The 22,257-nt window shown below is 50.4% G+C and overlaps 2 protein-coding genes across 5 annotated transcripts in view; one reads left to right on the forward strand and one right to left on the reverse strand.

Annotated features, from left to right (window-relative positions):
• The window catches only part of ANO8 (anoctamin 8), a 41,372-nt gene extending 33,796 nt beyond the window's left edge, over positions 1-7,576 (forward strand). For all 3 annotated transcript variants that reach the window (XM_083483644.1, XM_083483645.1, XM_083483646.1), the window contains 3 exons: positions 298-429; positions 1,429-1,539; positions 2,829-7,576. In XM_083483644.1, the coding sequence (XP_083339770.1) occupies positions 298-429; positions 1,429-1,539; positions 2,829-3,506 (921 nt within the window). In that variant the 3' untranslated portion in view covers positions 3,507-7,576. The remainder of the gene's footprint in view (positions 1-297; positions 430-1,428; positions 1,540-2,828) is intronic.
• A 2,198-nt stretch (positions 7,577-9,774) lies between these two features.
• On the reverse strand, positions 9,775-21,732 carry DDA1 (DET1 and DDB1 associated 1). Of its 2 annotated transcripts, none has more exons than XM_083484275.1 (5): positions 21,644-21,732; positions 18,673-18,753; positions 14,130-14,181; positions 12,862-12,923; positions 9,775-11,016 (listed from the first exon to the last, which is right to left on the reverse strand). In XM_083484275.1, exons 1-5 carry the CDS (start codon positions 21,644-21,646, stop codon positions 10,906-10,908), a joined length of 309 nt encoding a protein of 102 aa, XP_083340401.1. In that variant the 5' UTR covers positions 21,647-21,732; the 3' UTR covers positions 9,775-10,905. The 2 variants fall into 2 exon arrangements, with proteins under 2 accessions (XP_083340401.1, XP_083340400.1); XM_083484274.1 differs by lacking the exon at positions 21,644-21,732 and adding an exon at positions 19,796-20,050.
• Positions 21,733-22,257: the final 525 nt, after the last annotated feature.

Below are 22,257 nucleotides of genomic sequence, written 5' to 3' on the forward strand. Positions count from 1 at the left end.
AATGTCATATGTTTTATCGTGTTTTTAATATCCTGTTGGGAGCCGCCCAGAGTGGCTGGGGAGGCCCGTCCAGATGGGCGGGGTATAAATTAAAATAATAAAAATAAAAATCCCCACAAACGAAACACGCCCTGACTTCAGGTTTATAACTCTTACGAAGCCACGACACAAAAGGAAAACGGGTTGGTTGGGAGGAGGAAATAAGCAATCTCAGCAGCAATTTCTTAGCTATATAGCTGTTCTGGTAAAAAATTGCTAGTCTCTTTTAGGAAAATGTCCTTCTTTTCCCCTCTGCAGAAGGTGATGGAAGCCATGGGTGTCCTAGCCATCGTGGTGAACTGCTACTTGATCGGTCAGTGTGGGCAACTTCAACGCCTCTTCCCCTGGCTCAGCCCAGAGGGGGCCATCATATCCGTGGTGGTGCTGGAGGTAACACCCTTTTCTGCCGTACACACACATACCTAACTCGGTTCTCCTCCTTCAGACCATGATCCCAAGCTGAAATACCCCAGTTCCATAACTGGGAAGTCCCAGGTCCGCTCACTAAGATCTGCCTTTCCGCGGGGGCTCCATTTGAGCTAGAACACCAAAGTCGTGGTTTTGTGCTAACCATGGTTTGCTGAGCAAACCACGGGTCGAGCAAAGAAACCAACGGTTTGCTCCTTGTGTGGCTCTTGCCTTTGCACCCCAGCTCAGCGAACATCATGGGTGGGGTTGCCGAACAAATGACCATTCAGCGAGGCCACCGGGTTCTGACATGGCAGCAAACCATAGCTGTCAACCGTCCCTTATTTGGTGGGAAAGTCCCTTATCCCAGCGCTGTGTCCCGCTGCTGTCTCTTATTGATGATGTCCCTTAAATTTCCCGGGTTTCAAAGGAAGTAGCTCCTCTCCCTCCCTCCCTGCCGGCCAGGGAGGAGGGAGGCTCCAGCTGTGTGGCTTGGCTGCGTTGCTCACCCAATAAGGAGTCTAAGAACGACTGGGGGGTGGAGCTTGCATGCCTTGTGCCAATCAAATCGGCCGCGTTGCCTGGGGACTCGCCTTTGCTCAGCGCTTCCCAGCGGAGAGGTGACGGTGGTTTTCCTCGCTGTGTCCCCTTTGCTGGGAGGCTTCGTTTGGCTGCTGGCTGGGCTTTCTGCCTTTAGCTTGGAGGGGCTCAGAAGCTGAACATACCTGTGCCCTGAAAATCCCTCATTTTGGCTGCTGATCCCTTATTTTTGAGGCTGCTGGCCCCTTATTTTCAAATCTGTAAGTTGACAGCTATGCAGCAAGCCATGGTTCTAAAAAACCATGGTTCGCAAGACTCCGGCAAACCATGGTTTTGCATGGGAAGGTGTTGGAAAGCAAGACAGTAGCAGCAATGGCGATGTCTTATGCCCAGGGAGCTGTAGACCTCAGCCCTTCTCACCCCACTGTTTTCTCCCCATAGCATTTTGCCCTCTTGCTCAAGTACGTCATCCAAGTGGCTATCCCGGACATTCCTGGCTGGGTGGCGGAGGAAATGGCAAAACTGGAGTACCAGCGGCGAGAGGCTTTTAAGGTGAGTCTGGCCCAGTCACACGCGGTTACTCAGGAACAAGCTCTGTTGACCCCGGGGATGGCTTTGAACGTGCTGCAAGGGTAAACTCAGAATCCTGACAAACAGAAGTATTGTTTTTGGGGGTGTGGAGGACTCCCTGGTCCTGAATGGGGCAACTGTGCCCCTAAAGGACCAGGTGTGCAGCATGGGGCTCATTTTGGACTCACTGCCGTCCATGGAGGCGCAGGTCAATTCTGTGTCCCGGGCGCCTGTCTACCAGCTCCATCTGGTACGCAGGATGAGACCCTCCCTGCCCGCAGACTGTCTGGCCAGAGTGGCGCATGCTCTGCGTTTAGGTTAAACACCTCCCCTCCGAAAAAAGAAACAACAACAATAATAATATTTTACTATTTATACCCCACCCATCTGGCTGGGTTTCCCAAGCCACTCTGGTGGCTCCCAAGAGAATATTAAAAACACAATAAAACATCAAACGCTAAAAACTTCCCTAAACAGGACTGCCTTCATGTGTCTTCTAAAAGTCAGATAGTTGTTTATTCCCTTGACATCTGATGGGAGGGCGTTCCTCTAATTGATGCTGTTAATTTTGCCATCACCGCGAATTCAAGAAATTTGGTTCTCCATTCTAATCATTCTGATATCACAAACGGGTGGAGGGAACTACTGGGTTGTGGGGGAGGGATTGGAAGGGATTAATTGAAATTGTTAAAGATCGGTTTAGTATTTAAGAGATTAAAATTTCTATAAAGATTCTATAAGTAAAGCAGAAAGCGGCAAGAAATATTAAGTAAAGGTATGAGAGAGGAGTCCAGCGTAAATGAACACATGAGACTTACGGTTTTGTTACATATGATTTTATTTTGGAGTTGTTTGTTGTAAAGAATGTATATTAGGTAAAGGTAAGGGTACCCCTGACCATTAGGTCAAGTTGTGGCTGACTCTGGGGTTGCGGCGCTCATCTCGCTTTACTGGCCGAGGGAGCCAGCATACAGCAGGACTAAGCCGCTTCTGCCAAACCAGAGCAGCGCATGGAAATGCCGTTTACCTTCCCGCCAGAGTGGTACCTATTTATCTACTTGCACTTTGATGTGCTTTCGAACTGCTAGGTTGGCAGGAGCAGGGACCGAGCAACGGGAGCTCACCCCGTCGTTGCGGGGATTCGAACCACTGACCTTCTGATCGGCAAGCCCTAGGCTCTGTGGTTTAACCCACAGCGCCACCCGCTTCCCTGAATGTATATTATGTGAATTAAAAACATGAAGCATGACCCTGTGGTCTTCCTTCCTCAGAAACACGAACGGCAGGCGCAGCACCACTTCCAGCAGCAACAGCGCCGCAAGCGAGAGGAGGAGGAACGCCAGCGCCACGCCGAATATCACGCCCGCAAGGAACGGGAGAGCGGGCGGGAGGAGGGCAAGTCGGACGGAGGGGGCCCCGAGACCGGCCACGAGAAGAGCCAGCCCAAAGGGAAGGGGCCGGGGGGCTCGGGGCACGGCTCGGAGAAGCCCAAAAGGCCTAGCTCCCTGCTGGCCACCAACAACGTCATGAAACTGAAGCAAATCATCCCCTTGCAGGGGAAGTTCTTGTCTGGGGGGGCGGGGGGCGGCGGCAGCACGTCGGGGGCGCGCTCCCCGCAGTCCCCCACCGGCACCGACAACAAACTGCCCGGCTTCCTCAGCTTCAAGTTCCTCAAATCCCCGGAGACCAAGCGGGAGGCCACCACCGAGAAGGTCCAGTCGCCCACGAAGCCTTTCAACCCAAGCAAACTGTTCAACTTCAGCAAGTCGGAAGGGGGGAACGGGGCGGCCCCTCTTCCGCAACAGCAGCAGCCGCGGCCCGGGACTTCGGCGGACGAGAGACCCGCGGCTCAGAGATCGCACCTCAACGGGCTGGTGGACGATGAGGCTGAGGAGGAACCGGAGATCCGAACGGCGGCGGAGGACGAGGGTCCGGGGCACAAACTCTAACCGTCCCCCTACCTCCGGGCGAGGGCTGGGGAGAGAGAGAGAGAGAGAAAGGACAGGGAGGGAGAGAAAGGAGGAATTGGGTCGCCGGTCGGTTCTTCAAGCAGATTTGGGGCAGGCGAGGGGCTTTCAGCGGGTCCACCATTTGGCCATGGTGGTGGCACTTGGGGGACTCAGGGGAGATTCGATTTGGCAGCTTGCTGAGGTCACAGCCTGAAAAGGAAAGGTGAAAGGTTGCCCCTTCCCCAAATATCTCTGGTGTTCCGGATGGGTCAAGTTTGGCACCTGGTTTGGGCTACTGCTGGCGGCCGACATGTTTGAGGCACTGTCCAGCTCAGGAACGCCAGAGGCAGAAGAACCTCAAAATGGAGGGGCTGTCTGCAGATTTTTGGGGTGCGATATCCACAGGTTTTTGGGGTGCGGCTGTTGACTGGCAGCACATGGCTTCCTCCCCAACCCCATCAGTTCCCTTATCAGAGCTGTTCATGCAGTCTTTCTGAAGGGCTTTTTGTTGAATTTCGGAGGAGAGCAAAACCCCTCCCTCTTTGGGCAAAAATCTGTAGGGTCTCAGCCAACCCCCTATTTTAGGCTAGAGAAGCGAGCCCACAAACAGTGAGTTTGGGGGAATTCTATGAGGAGAACAAGGTCTGCTTGACTCTCAAGAGTCCTGTCGGATTGTGTCCCCTCCTTCCAGGTAACCCACCCCCTTTTGTGTTTTGAGGGGCTGTTGAGCCCCCGCTTCTTAGTCTTGCAGCTACTCTACATCCGCCCCAAAGCAGATTTGGAGAGGATGGAAAACCTCGGCTCAAATTTGCTCCTCAAATCCCTCTGCTCAACAGGAGAAATGATGGGTAATGTTAATTCTCGGGTTTGTGTTTCCTTCCCCCACCTTGCTCTAACAGCAAAAAGTATATTGTATTTGGCAAAGTAAATCACTGCCTTAAAACGGAGAGGTTGCGCCAAGTACCTCCCCTCAAAGGTTGCGTTTGAAAATCTGGAAAGGGGCAGCCTTCGCAGCGAAATCGTAGCCTCAGCTTTGCCTCACGTTGCGTCAGCCAAATTGTATTCCAATGATTTCCGAATAGGCTGTGTGCAAAACCAGCCGTGTCGCTAGTCCTCATCGTAAACGCTTGTGGGCCCTTGAATTAGAGACGAATAATCTCCTATTTGCGGGACGCGGGTGGCGCTGTGGGTTAAGCCACAGAGCCTAGGACTTGCCGATCAGAAGGTCGGCGGTTCGAATCCCCGCAATGACGGGGTGAGCTCCCGTTGCTCGGTCCCTGCTCCTGCCAACCTAGCAGTTCGAAAGCACACCAGCGCAAGTAGATAAATAGGTACCGCTCCGGCGGGAAGGTAAACAGCGTTTCCGTGTGCTGCTCTGGTTCACCAGAAGTGGCTTAGTCCTGCTGGCCACATGACCCGGAAGCTGTACGCCGGCTCCCTCGGCCAATAAAGCGAGATGAGCGCCGCAACCCCAGAGTCGGCCACGACTGGACCTAACGGTCAGGGGTCCCTTTACCATTTTTAATCTCCTATTTGCCTCTCACCTCTCCCCGCTGGTAAAATCTGCCCAGTAAAACAGAACAAGCCCCGCCCTTCCCCTTTTTCTGCTTGAAGAACAGAGGTGGAATTTGAAGTACCAGGAAGCGGTTGGGAGCAGACGAGACACTGTTTTGAAGCAACGTCCATGCATGGTCAACATATCTTGCACTAAACAAAATGAAAACAAGGGGATTATTTTTTGGTTTTGCTTTTCCTGACGGTGCTCGTAAAAAAGCAGGTGGGGGTGGGGGTGGGGCGAGAAGGGTTGGTTCTGGAAAATCCATGATTTTTTATTTATTTATTTTTATAATTTTCAGTGGCAGGGAAAACAAAGGCCGAGGAGACATCGCCTCGCCTTTGCGACATGTGAAAGAGACCGGTGCGTGCTTTTTCTCTCTCAAAAAAGGACAAAATTATTGCAATAAGGACCGCAGCAGCAGTGCCAAGGATGGAATTTAAACAGCCCGCCGCTGCCTTTTCTTAATTTGCTGTGTGAATAGGATAGAAGCAGGGAGAGTTTAGGCCAGATTTTTTTTTTGGGGGGGGGGAGGGAAATTCACAATTAATTGCAGGTATTCTGCCGTTTTTAATTTGGCGCAAGCTGGAAAAATCGGTCACCATAGCTTAGAAAGGTAGTCACAGGTAGAACTTTTAGCCACTTGGGGAAATGGGTCAGGACATGTGGGGCTGGTTTCTGCCCCCCTTCTTTTCCCACAGTCGCGAAACTCTATGTCCTACGGAGGGGAAAACCCCAAGTCCTTTGGGCCAACCGCAGCTGCTTAAAGAGTAGACAGGTCTCCCTGCTCCGGCTGTTTTGAAATCGCATCTTTACCGTCACACGCACCGACACCCAGCTTGCAAAACGCTGCGGTTAGTGCTTCACTCACCTTAGAAGGGATGGAGTTAGGGCCACCTTCCCCCTCCGTCCGTCGCGGCCCCCCCAAATGGATCACGCCGCAAGCCAAGAGACAGAATCTCAGGTCAGATCCCGAGGAAACGACAACTTTTCTCTCCCCCCCCCCATTCGCCACCTGACTTACGGGGAGGACCGCTTTGCAGAAAGAAACAAACAAATAAGGGAAAGAAATCGCCCCGCTCTCCAGATCTCTAGCTGTGTTTCCCTCGACTTCGCTGGATTCGACGCACCATTGGCCAATAGTGCAATTCCACCCCCCTGCTAAAAAAAGCCATTGAAAGCAGTCATGTGCTGCGAGGAACTTAGACATGACGGCCGTTTCCGTCGCTGACCCTTTGAGGTGGCAAGGCAAGGAAGAGTGGTACCCACACGTCTACAACTGCAAACCGCTCTCTGAAAAACATCAGCCGTGGCGGACGAAAGAATGGACTGCATTTGCTTATATCGTTCTTCCACGGCAGAAGCGCTATGTTATTATTATTTTTTTTGCAACGGGCGACGAGCTTTTTTCCTTTCTTTTCGGTAACAGCAATAACGCGACGATAGCAGGTGGGGATTGGTGCTGACGACCCTTACGGATTTCTTGCAGATTGCTGTATTTTTTGCTCCATAAGACTCACTTTCCCCCTCCTAAAAAGTAAGGGGAAATGTGTGTGCGTCTTATGGAGCGAATGCAGGCTGCGCAGCTATCCCAGAAGCCAGAACAGCAAGAGGGATTGCTGCTTTCGCTGCGCAGCGATCCCTCTTGCTGTTCTGGCTTCTGGGATTCAGAATATTTCTTTTCTTGTTTTCCTCCTCCAAAAACTAGGTGCATCTTGTGGTCTGGTGCGTCTTATAGAGCGAAAAATACAGTATGCATTAACGCCAGAAAAGGCTTGCAGGGTTCTTGACACCCGCTACCAAGACGGTGGGACGAGGGTCCAGCTACGAGTTTGAGGAAGGGTCCATTCGCCAGGTGGACTGCAGGCACCTGAACCCCATCGTTGTCCCCCCTGAGAGCAAGACACAATTTAGCCAAAGTGGGTGAGCTCTTAACCCGCTGTAGAAAAAGCGAGCACTTGCAACAGATTATAGACGCCGTCTTCGCATAGCCTTTATTGTAGAAGGTGCTTCGACGGTGGCCCAGAAATTCATCGACCTTCATGATGTCAGCCTACCAAACCCAACGGGGGGGGGGGGATTTTGGGGAGTGCCTCTCAGAGATCCTTGAAGGTGATAGGGAGGTGGTGGTGAGAATGCAGAGTTCGTAGACCCCCCAAAAAACCCAGCACACTCCCCCCCACCCATGGCAAAGCCCGAACACAGATCCCTGCGAGCGATTTATAAGAGCACCTGTTTCAATGTCTTACTCTTCCAAGCAATGAACTGTCCGAAAGAATTGGGGTGGGGTGGGGTTTGTGGTTGTCGTCGGAGCGGGACAAGAAAAAAGGGGAGTAGTACTATTATTATTTATTAACTTGCTGCGTTTTAATTTATTTTTGGCGTCTCGGACAAAGGAAGGAAACAAAAGGAAAAAAGCGTTGGGGCGGGTTTTCAATTTCTTTTAAGTTATTTTTTTGTCATATTTTTGTAAAATCAGCAGAAATGCAATAAAAAAAAAGATATATTTCAACAAGAGGGGAGCGAGACCCCCGGGGAGGAATTATTGCAAACGATCCCTTCTCCGTAGCTAGAAGATACACAGGGTCCCTTCTCACAAACTCTTGGATCTGAAAGCAGTTTTAAGAATCAAATGGGAGCATGCAAAAATCACAATGGCAGGGGGAACCGTGAAGCCAGTCAACGCCTCAACATAGCGCCATCCTTTTACAGTGGTACCTTGGTTCTCAAACTTAATCCGTTCTGGAAGTCCGTTCCGAAACCAAAGCGTTCCGAAACCAAGGCGCGCTTTCCCATAGAAAGTAATGCAAAGTGGATTAATCCGTTCCAGACTCTGACAAACAACCCCTAAAATGGCAATTTAACATGAATTTTACTATCTAAAGAGACCGTTGATCCATAAAATGAAAGCAATAATCAACGTACAGTGGTACCTCAGGTTACATACCTCAGCTTCAGGTTACAGACTCTGCTAACCCAGAAATAGTGCTTCAGGTTAAGAACTTTGCTTCAGGATGAGAACAGAAATTGTGCTTCGGCGGCGCAGCAGCAGCAGGAGGCCCCATTAGCTAAAGTGGTGCTTCAGGTTAAGAACGGACCTCTGGAACGAATTAAGTACTTAACCCGAGGTACCACTGTACTGTACTATAAAATAAATAAGACAGTATAGTAGATGATTAAATAATAATAATAATAAATTCTTACTTGCACCGATGATAGTCATTGTTTAGATGAGGGGCTTTTATCCATTTCCGCAATCGCACAGTCCATCAATCAGTAGCTGAACTGGGTTCCACACAGTCACAAAAACAAATGAACCGAAAAAGCATCCAAAACAAAAGGCAAAATAAATAGCAAAAGCACCAAGCTTAATGCATTCCGGAAGTCATGTTTAACTTCCAAAATGTTTGAAAACCAAGGCACAGCTTCTGATTGGTGCAGGCGCCCCGGAAACAATAGCCAATAGCCGCATTAGACGTCCAGCTTCCGAAAAACGTTCGAAAACCAGAACGCTTACTTCCGGGTTTTTTGGCGTTTGGGAACCAATGCGTTTGGGAATCAAGGTACCACTGTACCAGACACTGGGATCTATCAGTATATCGCAACGTTTAGCTAGCGATGTATCACGATGTCGAAAACCGGGTATCGCCCAGCCCTACTCCTAACTGGCCACTCTTTCCCGCATGACCTCTAAATCTAAGTCCGGGGTGTGTGTGTCCCTAACCTGCAGCAGATTTATGGGGTGCCTGGGAGGAAAAGTCCCATTGCACAGCTAAACGTCTAGCGGAACTGTTGGGTTGGATTCCATGGCTGTGGTTCCTGTCCATTCCAAGGGTTGGACTCATAGCTGTCAACGTTTCCCTTTTTTACAGGGAAATTCCCTTATTCCGAATACACTTCCTTGCAAGAAAAGGGAAATAGTTGACAGCTATGGTTGGACTAGGGACGCGAGTGGCGCTGTGGGTTAAACCACAGAGCCTAGGACTTGCCGATCAGAAGGTCGGCGGTTCGAATCCCCGCAATGACGGGTTGAGCTCCCGTTGCTTGGTCCCTGCTCCTGCCAACCTAGCAGTTTGAAAGCACGTCAAAGTGCAAGTAGATGAATAGGTACAGCTCCGGCGGGAAGGTAAACGGCGTTTCCGTGCGCTGCTCTGGCTCACCAGAAGCGGCTTAGTCATGCTGGCCACATACCCGGAAGCTGTACGCCGGCTCCCTCGGCCAATAAAGCGAGATGAGCGCCGCAACCCCAGAGTCGGCCACGACTGGACCTAACGGCCAGGGGTCCCTTTACCTTTTTATGGTTGGACTGCAAGGCCCTTGGGGGTCCCTCGCAACTGTGTATGATACAGCGGCCATTGAAAAGGACGGCTTTTACTTAACTCAGGTCTGTTCAGTTCAGAAGAAGAGGAGGAGTTTGGATTTGATATCCCACTTTATCACTACCCTAAGGAGTCTCAAAGCGGCTAACATTCTCCTTTCCCTTCCTCCCCCACAACAAACACTCTGTGAGGTGAGTGGGGCTGAGAGACTTCAAAGAAGTGTGACTAGCCCAAAGTCACCCAGCAGCTGCAGGTGGAGGAGCGGAGACGTGAACCCGGTTCACCAGATTACGAGTCTACCACTCCTAACCACTACACCACGCTGGCTCTCAACGGGTTTCCTGCTAAATCGGGAGTCAACCCGGCACAGAACCCCGAAATAAACCCAGCCAAATTGGTGAGAAAGATCCTTCTTTATTCTACTGCAAAAGTTGCACAGAACTGGTCCATTCATAGAGTGATCTGAGAGAGAGAGAGAGAGAGAGAGAGAGAGAGAGAGAGAGAGAGAGAGATAGATTTGTGGGGGGTGGGTCAGGGGATGGAGGGAGAAACGGGTCGGTGGCAAACAGAAATGTTTTCCTTTCCTCTTCACAACCTACGGCTGACATGCTAACGAAACCCCCCAGAACAGAAAGCTAAAGATGGGCGTTTTTCTTTTTAATAAAAATAATACAGCAGTTATCAGCTAAAGACAAAACACGTCTGGTGGAGAGCATCCATCGAAGAAGGACCGGCGACGATTTTTTTTATTTAAAAAAAAAAAAGCTTTTCCAGAAAACGAAAATATCGAAATGAAAGGGGAGAGGGAGGCTCCTCGCCTCAGATCACACTTAGATTAGGAGGTGCAAAGGAAGAATTGGAAACCCCCCCCCCTTTTACACACCCCAGTAATTGTACAGATGGAAGGTCTCGATTCCACAAAAAAGTCAGGGTTTTTTTTCAGCATGAGCCCGGATACAGTTCACGTTAGTACAAAGATATTTTTCTCTTTTTTGGGGGGGGGGGGAGAGATTAGCCGCAAAAGTGTGTGTGGGGCTGTGTGTGTGTCTTTTTTTTTTTTTGCCATTTTCCCCCAAACGGAAAGGGAATCGATCACAGTTTAAACATCATTTTCTTTTCCCCACTTGTTGCAACAGAGAGAGAGAGAGAGAGAGCACATAAATAATAACGGAGAGAAAAAAATGGAAGAAGAGACCCCTCTCTCTATCTCTCTCCTGCCCCACGACACCCCCCCCCCCGCCGTGCCTCTTTTGCCCCCGCTGCTTTCGCCAACACACACACAAATAAACAGAAATAAATACATTGGCTGCTACAGATCTGAACTCGCTGCATAGTGAAGGGTGGACCAGTAGGAGAAGGAGGAAAAAAGTCAAGCTGTTCATGGAATTGTGTGTGTTGGTGTGTATACATGGTCAACAGACACTTCCCCCCCACCACCACAAAAAAAAAAACCACACAGGAAGCCCCTGTAAATTTTAACACAGAAGACAAGCAAAAAAAAAAAAAAAAGTTTGTTTTAGTTTTTTTAAGTGTCCTCGTTCATATCCTGGCTGTCCGTCCGGGCGATTTTCCGGGGCGGGGCTGAATTCTCCCCTTCTATTTCCACCTGTTCGGGGTCTCTTTTCTTCGCTGCGTTCTGAGGGGAGCAAGCAGAGGAGAGAGAGATGGAGGGTAGGTTAAGAGAAACCAGGGTGAGAGTGATCGCTGATCGGGTTCGGAGTGATTCGTATACAGTGGTGCCTTGCAAGACGAAATTAATCCGTTCCGCGAGTCTCTTCGTCAAGCGGTTTTTTCGTCTTGCGAAGCAACCCTATTAGCGGCTTAGAGCTATTAAAGGCTTAGTGGCTATTAAAGGCTTAGCGGATTAGCGGCTAAAAGGCTATTAGCGGCTTAGCGGCTTAGAAAAGGGGGGGGAAGCGAAAAAAAATCAGAACACTCGCAAGACGTTTTCGTCTTGCAAAGCAAGCCCATAGGGAAAATCGTCTTGCGAAGCAGCTCAAAAACGGAAAACCCTTTCGTCTAGCGGGTTTTCCGTCTTGCGAGGCATTTGTCTTGCGGGGCACTACTGTACACAGGTTTTCGCCCCCCCGAAGTAAAGGAACGAGCCGGTTCCCCCACAAACAAGAACGGCAAAGAGGCAAGTTAAATTGGCAAAGTACGCCTCCAACATCCTTAGGGGTCGACCCAAAGAAATTAACCCGGAGGGGTCTGTTTGCTTTGACGGGAGGCGAATGTTACACTCCAGGCAGACCCACCAAAATGAATGGACACAAGAGACTCGGGTCTGTTGGTTTCAGTGGGTCTACTCTGGGTGTAACAGGGACGCGGGTGGCGCTGTGGGTTAAACCACAGAGCCTAGGGCTTGCCGATCAGAAGGTCGGTGGTTCGAATCCCCATAACGGGGTGAGCTCCCGTTGCTCGGTCCCTGCTCCTGCCAACCTAGCAGTTCGAAAGCACGTCAGAGTGCAAATAGATAAATAGGTACCGCTCTGGCGGGAAGGTAAACGGCGTTTCCATGCGCTGCTCTGGTTCGCCAGAAGCGGCTTAGTCATGCTGGCCACATGACCCGGAAGCTGTACACTGGCTCCCTCGGCCAATAAAGTGAGATGAGCGCCGCAACCCCAGAGTCGGTCACGACTGGACCTAATGGTCAGGGTCCCTTTACCTTTACTCGGGGTGTAACACAGCTGGATACAATTTCAAAGGGTTGTGTGCATGTTTTGGGGCTTACGTGCATAATTCATTATTATTATCATCGACTTTGTTTACGGGGAGCTTCCCAAAGCACTTTGCCATGTAACAATTCAACTGTTTATATATACAGTCGTACCTTGGATCCCTTGTGAGTCGAACGTTTTGTCTCTCAAACACCGCAAACCTGGAAGTGAGTGTTCCGGTTTGCGAACGTTCTTTGGAACCCGAATGTCCGGCGCGGCTTCCGATTGGCTGCAGGAGCTTCCTAAAGCCAATCGGAAGCCGTGCCTTAGTTTGCGAACGTTTTCGGAAGTCGGACGGCTTTCCGGAACAGATTCCGTTCGACATCCGAGGTACCACTGTATTTATGTATATATATGTGTGTGTGTGTGTGTATATATATATATATATATATATATATATATATATATAAAATCAATCGCTTTTAAAACAACGGTATGTACAAAAGAATTGTAATATAAAGAGAGCAGAGAAAACGACAGCCCACATACAGAAATCAATTCGGAACCAACAGGAATAAAGTTCTCATAAGGTTTATGGAAAGATGGGCAGCTTTAGCAAGAGCCCCAAACAGAACAGATGTGGTCCAGGAGCGTAAGGCCATGGTAGGCAGGTGCCGGTGTATGAAAAGAGACTCTGTAGCCTTTTCCTACCACCCACCTTGCCGGGGACCTCAAAGAAACTTTGAAGGCCTCCCTCCCTTGCCGGGAGATGCTTCTGAAATTAGACAAGATTGCGCAAATTGCTAGCAGAGCATGTTCCGTACCTTTTTGTCCCACTGCTGATGTAGGTAACGCAAAAGTATGTTCGTCTTTTCTGTTACTATAACTGTTGGAAGAGAGAGCCGGGGAGGGAGGGGGAGAGAAAGGACATTATCACAATAAATTTCTTTGTTTTAAATGGCCGTATAGTTTTACACATCACTTGGGAAGACAGGAGAACTAGGGCCAGCGTACTGGAAGAAGCAAAGATCACCGGCGTTGAAGCAATGATTCTTCAACATCAACTTCGTTGAACTGGTCATGTTTGTGGATGCCTGATTATTGTCTTCCAAAGCAGCTCCTCCATTCCGAACTTAAAAATGGTAAGCGTAATGATGGACGACAAAATAGGCTTAAAGACTCTCTCAAGGCAAATCTTTAAAAATGTGGGATAAACGCCGACAACCGGGAAACACTGGCCTGCGAGCGCTCCAGTTGGAGAACAGCCTTTACCAAAGGTGTCATGGGCTTCGAAGACACTCAAACTCAGGACGCAATGGAGAAATTTGCTAAGAGGAAAGCACGCTTGGCAAACCCTCACCGGGATCGACTCTCGCCCGTAAACCTATGTCCCCACTGTGGAAGGATGTGTGGATCCAGAATTGGCCTCTACAATCACTTATGGACTCACTGTTATAAGCGTGTTCATGGAAGACAATTTTATTCAGCTACGAGGGATCACCAAAGACGAAGATATGGGGAAGGGTGTGCAGTTTTTAAAATCTATTTATAAAGACATTTATATATGCTGCTATTATTCACAACTGCCTTGCGACAATAAACCACATAATAAAAGCCGTGCAGAAAGTTAAGATCAGGTAACTATTGCGGAAAGATATACTTTGCTGCCTGCATAAGGCTAACAGAAATGGAAAGTTTACAGCAGGCGCTAGCTGAGAAGCTGCCCGCAGGACCTTGTGGCAGAGAGTTCCATAGGGGGCCAACGACACTAAAGGCTCAGTTTCTTATAGCCAAATGAACCTCATCGGCTTGGGGAACGACCGGCGGCGTTCCTGCAGGTGATCTCAGGTGATCGAGCGGCAAGGCAAGCGCTCGCCGCCTTCTCAAAAATTGCATAGCCCAGTTCTCTTTTACACTGCCTGTGTCCCTGCCGAAATTCCTGGACCCTGTCTCCCAGCAACCCTGATGGCCATCATGACCAATGGTCAAGGGCGACGGTGGAAGGGGATGCCCAGCAAGATCCGGAGGGCCACAGATAGTTCCCAAATGGAAAGCTCAAGAAAAGAGGAGGAGCGAAAAAGCCAGTGCTTACTTTGTTCTGACGGATATTCCCGCGTAGGGAGGTATACTGATGGCCTTCTGTTCTGTAAATTGAAAAAGAAGGAGAGAATGAGATTTTTTTGCATCAGAGAGAGATCTTTGCGGTTCAACCATCATCTTGCTGATTACCCACACTGTCCCAGTAACTTGGTTCGTCTTGAAGTTACTGGCCCACAAGGGCAGAAACAAAACTTCAAACAAACCTCTGCCTGCAAAGAGCTTAACAGATTAAAAAATAAAAGGTCCCTGGGGTAACTGTCCCCCTGAAGGACCAGGTGCGCAGCCTGGGAGTCATTTTGGACTCACAGCTGTCCATGGAGGCACAGGTCAATTCCGTGTCCAGGGCGGCTGTCTATCAGCTCCATCTGGTATGCAGGATGAGACCCTTCCTGCCCGCAGACTGTCTGACCAGAGTGGTGCATGCTCTGGTTATCTCCTGCTTGGACTACTGCAATGCGCTCTACGTGGGGCTACCTTGGAAGGTGACCCGGAAACGACAATTAATCCAGAATACGGCAGCTAGACTGGGGACTGGGAGTGGCCGTCGAGACCACAAAACACCGGTCCTGAAAGACCTACATTGCCTCCCAGGACGTTTCTGAGCACAATTCAAAGTGTTGGTGCTGACCTTGAAAGCCCTAAACGGTCCTGTATACCTGAAGGAGTGTCTCCACCCCCATCGTCCAGCCCGGACACTGAGGTCCAGCTCCGAGAGCCTTCTGGCGGTTCCCTCCCTGCGATAAGTGAGGTTACAGGGAGCCAGGCAGAGGGCCTTCTCGGTGGTGGCGCCCGTCCTGTGGAACGCCCTCCCATCAGATGTCAAGGAAATAAACAACTATCTGACTTTTAGAAGACATCTGAAGGCAGCCCTGTTTAGGGAAGTTTTTAATGTTTGACTTTTTATCGTGTTTTTAATATTCTGTTGGGAGCCACCCAGAGTGGTTGGGGAGACCCAGTCAGATGGGCGGGGTAATAATAATACTATTAATACTAACACTACTACTAATAATAATAATAATATCATTGTTATTATTCTAAGTCCAAAGATCCCAAAGTCAGGGCTGTAAGCAAGCTCTGGTTAGGGAAGACCTGTTGAAATCGAGTTAGCCACGTTCCTTAATTCCAACAGGTTTACTCCTGAGTATGGCTAGTAGGGGATACGATCCTCACAGTGCTATTATTGCTTTAGTTTGCATTCTCCTTTCTCCAAAGGAGCCTCGCTGCACGATAGCAAAAAAAAGCAGGAAAAGAAAACCAGGATAGACTTGTTTCAAAATGTCAGCAATCCGAATAAGTTAGTTTTTCAATATCACAGGCGTTATACCATTCTGAATTCATCTTAAGCTACCAATCGATACCAGCTGGTTAAATTTCAGAAATGATAATTAATGGTTTAATGTGGATCGATAAACGGAGTAGTATTCCTCACTTAACAATATTGGGAATGTTAACTAACGTACCAGGAGGAGTTAACAAATGAGATCGCTATGAAATTATAAGCAGCAGTTAGGGGTAATTCTGGACACATCTAAGAAAGGGGCAGGAAGTCAATTTTTTTGGAAACAGTTGTATTAAATTTGCTATGGATTTGTTAAAAATGCGGAAAGTCGTTAAAAAATAATCTGGCAAGAGATAAAAACAGTTGGTTGTCATAATTAAAAAATGGAGTCAGATATGATAAACACCCCCAAAGCAACCAGATATTAACAATAACATAACCAGCGGTAGTATCCAAAGTGGTATAAAAACTGACAAATTACCGTATTTTTCGCTCTATAAGATGCACCAAACCACAAGACGCACCTAGTTTTTGGAGGAGGAAAACAAGAAAAAAAATATTCTGAATCTCAGAAGCCAGAACAGCAAGAGGGATCGCTGCGCAGTGAAAACAGCAATCCCTCTTGATGTTCTGGCTTCTGGGATAGCTGCGCAGCCTGCATTCGCTCCATAAGACGCACACACATTTCCCCTTACTTTTTAGGAGGGGAAAAGTGAGTCTTATAGAGCAAAAAAATACGGTAATCACATAATTCTGCCTCCCCCGAAAGCTGGCAGCAGCTGGGTTGCATGCTACGAAGAGCTCAAAAGCCACATCTCATAAATCCTAAAAGGGAGGATAGACTGCGGTTTCCTTAACGCATTTTCTGACAACAGGCTTATTTACTTTGCTTCTGATTTTCAAAGATTTCACCCCACTTCCCCACTAAAAACCACACAGGCCTGTTTCTCCAGGGAATGGGAGCTTGCAGACAGCTTGAAAGATGAACAGTATTTTTCGCTCTATAAGACGCAACAGACCACAAGACACACCTAGTTTTTGGAGGAGGAAAACAAGAAAAAAAAATATTCTGAATCTCAGAAGCCAGAACAGCAAGAGGGATCGCCGCGCAGCGAAAGCAGCGATCCCTCTTGCTGTTCTGGCTTCTGGGATAGCTGCGCAGCCTGCACTCGCTCCATAAGACGCACACACATTTCCCCTTACTTTTTAGGAGGGAAAAAGTGAGTCTTATAGAGGAAAAAATACGGTATTTTGCTAGGATATGTTTCTCCTAGACACCTTCCTGTAGACGCTCCTTCTAATCCGGCAGGAAAACGCCAGGGTTTTCCGACGGGCAATCACGCCGCTGCTTACAGGCAAGCGGATCTCAAGAGGCTGCGGGTCTGCGCTCTGGGAGAGAGAAGATCTCGCCAAGACTGTAAGACGCTAGTCCTCATGGTTCTGAATAAAGGGCTGATTCCAACAGGAAAATAGGACAGGACCCAAGTTTCTGCATTTTTAAAATATTAAGCCCATGCACACTCAGTTTTTACACACATAAACATGAAGGCACAGATGAACTGTGAGGTCAGACTTTGCTCGTAATTTCTGAGAACATGGTTGCAGATTTGAAAGCCATTTGTGTGTTGCTGCTTTTAAAAAACAAGGCAACCTGCTTATGATACGGATATTCTATTTTTGTTCGTTCCCCTCCGCTGCCCAATTCCTACAGACAGATAGCATAATCCATTAATTTATAATCCATTATTTTGCCTCTGCCTTCAACCAAAAGGAAAGCAGTGCCTAACCTGATCACAGAATAAACGATGAAAGGAGGGAGCTGCAACCCAAAATAGGAAAAGAGGTGATAAGGAAAGACCTAGCGACTTTAAATTTCGAGGATCTTGCGGGCGCAATCTCAGAGCCTCTGTCTATAAACTTTGCGAATTCTTGGAGGATGGCGGAGGTTCCTGCAGAGAAATGTTGTCTCTCTTCAAAAATCCAGGCATCTACTGACTTGTCAGCTTGACATTAATACCGGGAAAGGTATTACTGTAATTCAACAGCCGGTCTGCGAGCGCTTAGAAAAGCATGCTATGATTACTAAGACGTAGCATTGTTGTTTAGTCATTTAGTCGTGTCCACCTCTTCGTGACCCCCTGGACCAGAGCACGCCAGGCACTCCTGTCTTCTACTGCCTCCCGCAGTTTGGTCAAACTCATGCTGGTAGCTTCGAGAACACTGTCCCACCATCTCGTCCTCCGTCGTCCCCTTCTCCTTGCGCCCTCCATCTTTCCCAACATCAGGGTCTTTCCCAGGGAGTCTTCTCTTCTCATGAGGTGGCCAAAGTATTGGAGCCTCAGCTTCAGGATCTGTCCTTCCAGTGAACACTCAGGGCTGATTTCCTTCAGAATGGAGAGGTTTGATCTTCTTGCAGTCCATGGGACTCTCAAGAGTCTCCTCCAGCACCAGAATTCAAAAGCATCCATTCTTCAGCAATCAGCCTTCTTGATGGTCCAGCTCTCACTTCCACACATAACTACTGGGACCCAAACCAATGGGTTCAAGTTACAAGAAAGGAGATTCCGAGTAAACACCAGGAAGAAATTTCTGAGGGTAAGAGCTGTTCACCAGTGGAACTGACTCCCTCAGGAGATGGGGGGCTCTATAATTCCTTAGGAGTTTCTAAACAAAGGTTGGATGGTCTCCACCCCCATCGTTCTACCCGGACACTGAGGTCCAGCTCCGAGGGCCTTCTGGCGGTTCCCTCACTGCGAGAGGCCAAGTTACAGGGAACCAGGCAGAGGGCCTTCTCGGTGGTGGCGCCCTCCCTGTGGAACGCCCTCCCACCAGATGTCAAAGAGAACAACAACTACCAGACTTTTAGAAGACATCTGAAGGCAGCCCTGTTTAGGGAAGCTTTTAATGTTTGATGTATTACAGTAGTTTAATATTTTTTTGGAAGCTGCCCAGAGTGGCTGGGGAAGCCCAGCCAGATGGGCAGGGTATAAATAATAAATTATTATTATTATTAATTGTCATGCACTGCAAGGGGTTGGAGTAGAAGATCCACAGGTTCCCTTCCAACTTGACAATACTACCATTCTATGAAATCGGGCACAAATGGAGTGTCTTAGTCGGAGATCAGTTCTGGGTTCACCCTCCCCCCCCCCAAAAAAACCTGAAATAACCAGGACCATGAACCCTCGAAAAGACTCTCTGAAAGGACCTCAAGTGCGACTCTTTGTTGGCTCTCAAGCCAAGAGCTGGTACTCACCGACGCTTTACATACAGAATCTGCGTGGAAACGGCTGAAATTGCTTTTATTGTAGACAGGCAAGCCTTTCAGAAAATCAGCCTGGAATGAAGCAAAACAGAAAGGAAAGTGAAACCACAGACAGGCTTTTAAGCAGCAAGCATCTTTTGAGGCAGATGCTCCCTCTTCGCTTTTCTCTTTCTGGACTCCCGTTCTCATCAGCTCCATTCAGCGTGCCACAAATACAAGACGCTGCCTGAACCTTCGCAGCCCTTAAGGACTAGAAACTTGATCCCTCCCCTCCTGCAAAAAACCCTTAATTTTAGCAACGTATTTTTATTATCATTATATATATAGGTAAAGGTAAAGGGACCCCTGACCATTAGGTCCAGTCGTGGCCGACTCTGGGGTTGCAGCGCTCATCTCACTTTACTGGCCGAGGGAGCCAGCGTACAGCTTCCGGGTCACAGGGCTAGCATGACTAAGCCGCTTCTGCAGCGCACGGAAACGCTGTTTACCTTCCCGCCGGAGTGGTACCTATTTATCTACTCGCACTTTTGTGCTTTCGAACTGCTAGGTTGGCAGGAGCAGGGACCGAGCAACGGGAGCTCACCCCGTCGTGGGGATTCGAACCGCCGACCTTCTGATTGGCAAGTCCTACGCTCTGTGGTTTAACCCACAGCACCACCCACGTCCCTCTGATTATATATATATGTTGCCCCTAAACAGTAAGTTACTAGTCTTCGTGGTTCCAAATATAGTCAAAATAGGAAGATGCCTTATATAAAGCCCTAGGCTCAAAGTGCCACATCTGCAATCCACTGGGTAGCTTAATAATAATAATAATAAATAATAATAATAATAATAATAATAATAATAATAATAATAATAATACATTTTTATTTATACCCCGCCCTCCCCAGCCAAGACTGGGCTCAGGGCGGCTTAATTGGTTAGAGCGCAGTGCTAATAACGCCGAGGTGCGATTCCCGTCAGGGACAGCTGCAAATTCTTTCATTGCAAGGGGGTTGGACTAGATGATCGTCAGGGTGCCTTCCAACTCTACAATCCTGTGATTTCTTCTATGATCTAGGCAGGCCTCACCACAACCTATAAGCACCCCTGAAACAGGCAGCGGACTCACCCCAACGCAGAATCCGCTAACCTCTCCCAGAGGCATATTCTTGCTGCACAGAAACCATCCAGACCAACAACAAAAAGTGTGGCACAACGGTTGGGGTGTCAGGCTACAGCCTGGCAGAGACCTGAGTTCAAATCTCCACTCAGCAACACAAAGCTCACTGCGGCGACTTTGCAGCCAGTTGCTGCCTCTCTCAACCTAGCCTACCTTTCAGAGCTGTTGTGAGCAGGAAGCAGGGAGAATTGCATAAAACGCCTGGAATGACACCCCCCTGACAACAAAGCTTGCTCTCTGAGCAAAGCCACCCCCCCAGCAGGAAACCTGCTCAATGGTCGCCCCGAACCCCCGTGTCCCCCCCCATTCCGACAGCAAAGCCCGAACCTTTGGAAAAGCAACGTTTTCCAGACACCCCACATGCAGGTCTGGGGTCTTCCCAAGTCACCCCAGCCTCACTGATGGATGCTTTTCCTGTCCCCCAAAATTTGCACCTCCTGCCCTATAAGCTCACTAAGACACCCCCTAGCCCCCACCCCGGCTTTCTTCACACAGCAACCCAACAAGGGTGCTTCTCTCCCCCCCCCCCGCAACGCCAGTTGTAAGAAAGGCCCTCCCTGATGGAAGGGGGATGGGACGGGATGTGGGGGAGAAGCAGAAAAAAGGACCACCCCCATGGCCCCCTCTTTTTCCTCATCAGGCTCCCCCCTCTGCCGCTGACCTGAAAGCACCCCAGACCCCAGTCTGCCTCCCTGCCCCACAGATGAGACCCCCCCGCTTAGCCCCACCAGTTAGTAATGCACAGCACCCTAACCGCACTGGACCCCCCAGCCTCAGTGCTGCCCCCTAAAAGCACATCCCCCCCAAAAAAACAGAGACGCAGGCCTCTCCCCCTTGCAAGCCTATGCACAGCCCCCCCAATAATAATCACCCCCAGGCCCCTTTCCAGAGCCCCCTGCCCTACCTTGGAAGCCTGTGCACAGGAATTCCCCCCCCAGCCTCACTGGACCCCCCCCATCCTCAGTGCTACCCCCTAAAAGCACATCCTCCCCCCAACAAAACAGAGATCCAGGCCTCCCCCTTGCAAGCCTGAGCACAGGACCCCCCCAGCCTCCCTGCCCCACAGATGAGGCACCCCCCCACTTAGCCCCACCAGTTAGTAATGCACAGCACCCTAACCCCACTGGACCCCCCCAGCCTCAGTGCTGCCCCCTAAAAGCACATCCTCGCCCCCCAAAAAGCAGAGACCCAGGCCTTTCCCCCTTGCAAGCCAGAGCACAGGACCCCCAATAATAATCACCACCCCCAGGCCCCTTTCCAGAGCCCCCTGCCCCACCTTGGAAGCCTGTGCACAGGACCCCCCCAGCCTCCCTGCCCCACAGATGAGACACCCCCCCCCCGCTTAGCCCCACCAGTTAGTAATGCACAGCACCCTAACCCCACTGGACCCCCCATCCTCAGTGCTGCCCCCTAAAAGCACATCCTCCCCCCAAAAAACAGAGACCCAGGCCTTCCCCCCCTTGCAAGCCAGAGCACAGGACCCCCCCAGCCTCACTGGACCCCCCCAGCCTCAGCGCTGCCCCCTAAAAGCACATCCTCCCCAAAAAGAGACCCAGGCCTCCCCCCCTTGCAAGCCAATGCACAGCCCCCCCCAATAATAATCACCACCACCCCCCAGGCCTCCTTCCAGAGCCCACCTCCCCCAATGGGGCCCCCCCACCTTATTGAGGCTCCCCTCCCCCCCTCAGGGAGCCCCCCACCCTCCGCCCCGCCCCCCAGGGAGGCCCCCCCACCCGTTGGGGGGGACTCCTTCCCCCGGGGGAGGGGCCTGCGCGGGGCGGGCGGCCGCCCACCTACCATCTTCCCCCTCCAGGCGCCTCCTCAGCAACTTCTCGCCCCCCCTCCGGCCGCCGCCGCCTCCCCGGCCCCCCTCCCACAGCGAGGCCACGCCCTCCGCCGGCGCCCATTGGCTGCCCCCAGGCGGAAGCGGCGTCGCCATTGGCCCGCGCGGCTGCCGCTCCGAGGGCCACGCCCCTTCTCCACCCTCCCTCGCGCGCGCGCCGCCCTTTCGCTCTCGCCGCCGCCGCCGCGGAAAAGGGAAGGCGAGTCAGAGGGAGGGAAGGCCGGATGTGGGTGGGCGGGGCTTCCGGGAGGGCATGCCGGGAAATGGAGTTTTTCCAAGAGGCCTGGGCTTTTAAAGGGGCCGCGGCTGCAAAGGCAAAGGGCGGGAGCCGGCTGGTGGGGAGGGGCTGGAGGAGGCAGCTGCACCTGACGGGTTTCTGCCTGCAGAAGCGGCTGCCTAAGCAGGGATCTGGGCGGGGCTGGAGGAGGCAGCTGCACCTGACGGGTTCCTGCCTGCAGCAGCGGCTGCCTAAGCAGGGATCTGGGCGGGGCTGGAGGAGGCAGCTGCACCTGACGGGTTTCTGCCTGCAGCAGCGGCTGCCTAAGCAGGGATCTGGGCGGGGCTGGAG

This window comes from Podarcis liolepis (genome assembly GCF_965112155.1).
Source record: "Podarcis liolepis genome assembly, chromosome: 18".
In the NCBI taxonomy this organism is placed as follows: Eukaryota; Metazoa; Chordata; class Lepidosauria; order Squamata; family Lacertidae; genus Podarcis; species Podarcis liolepis.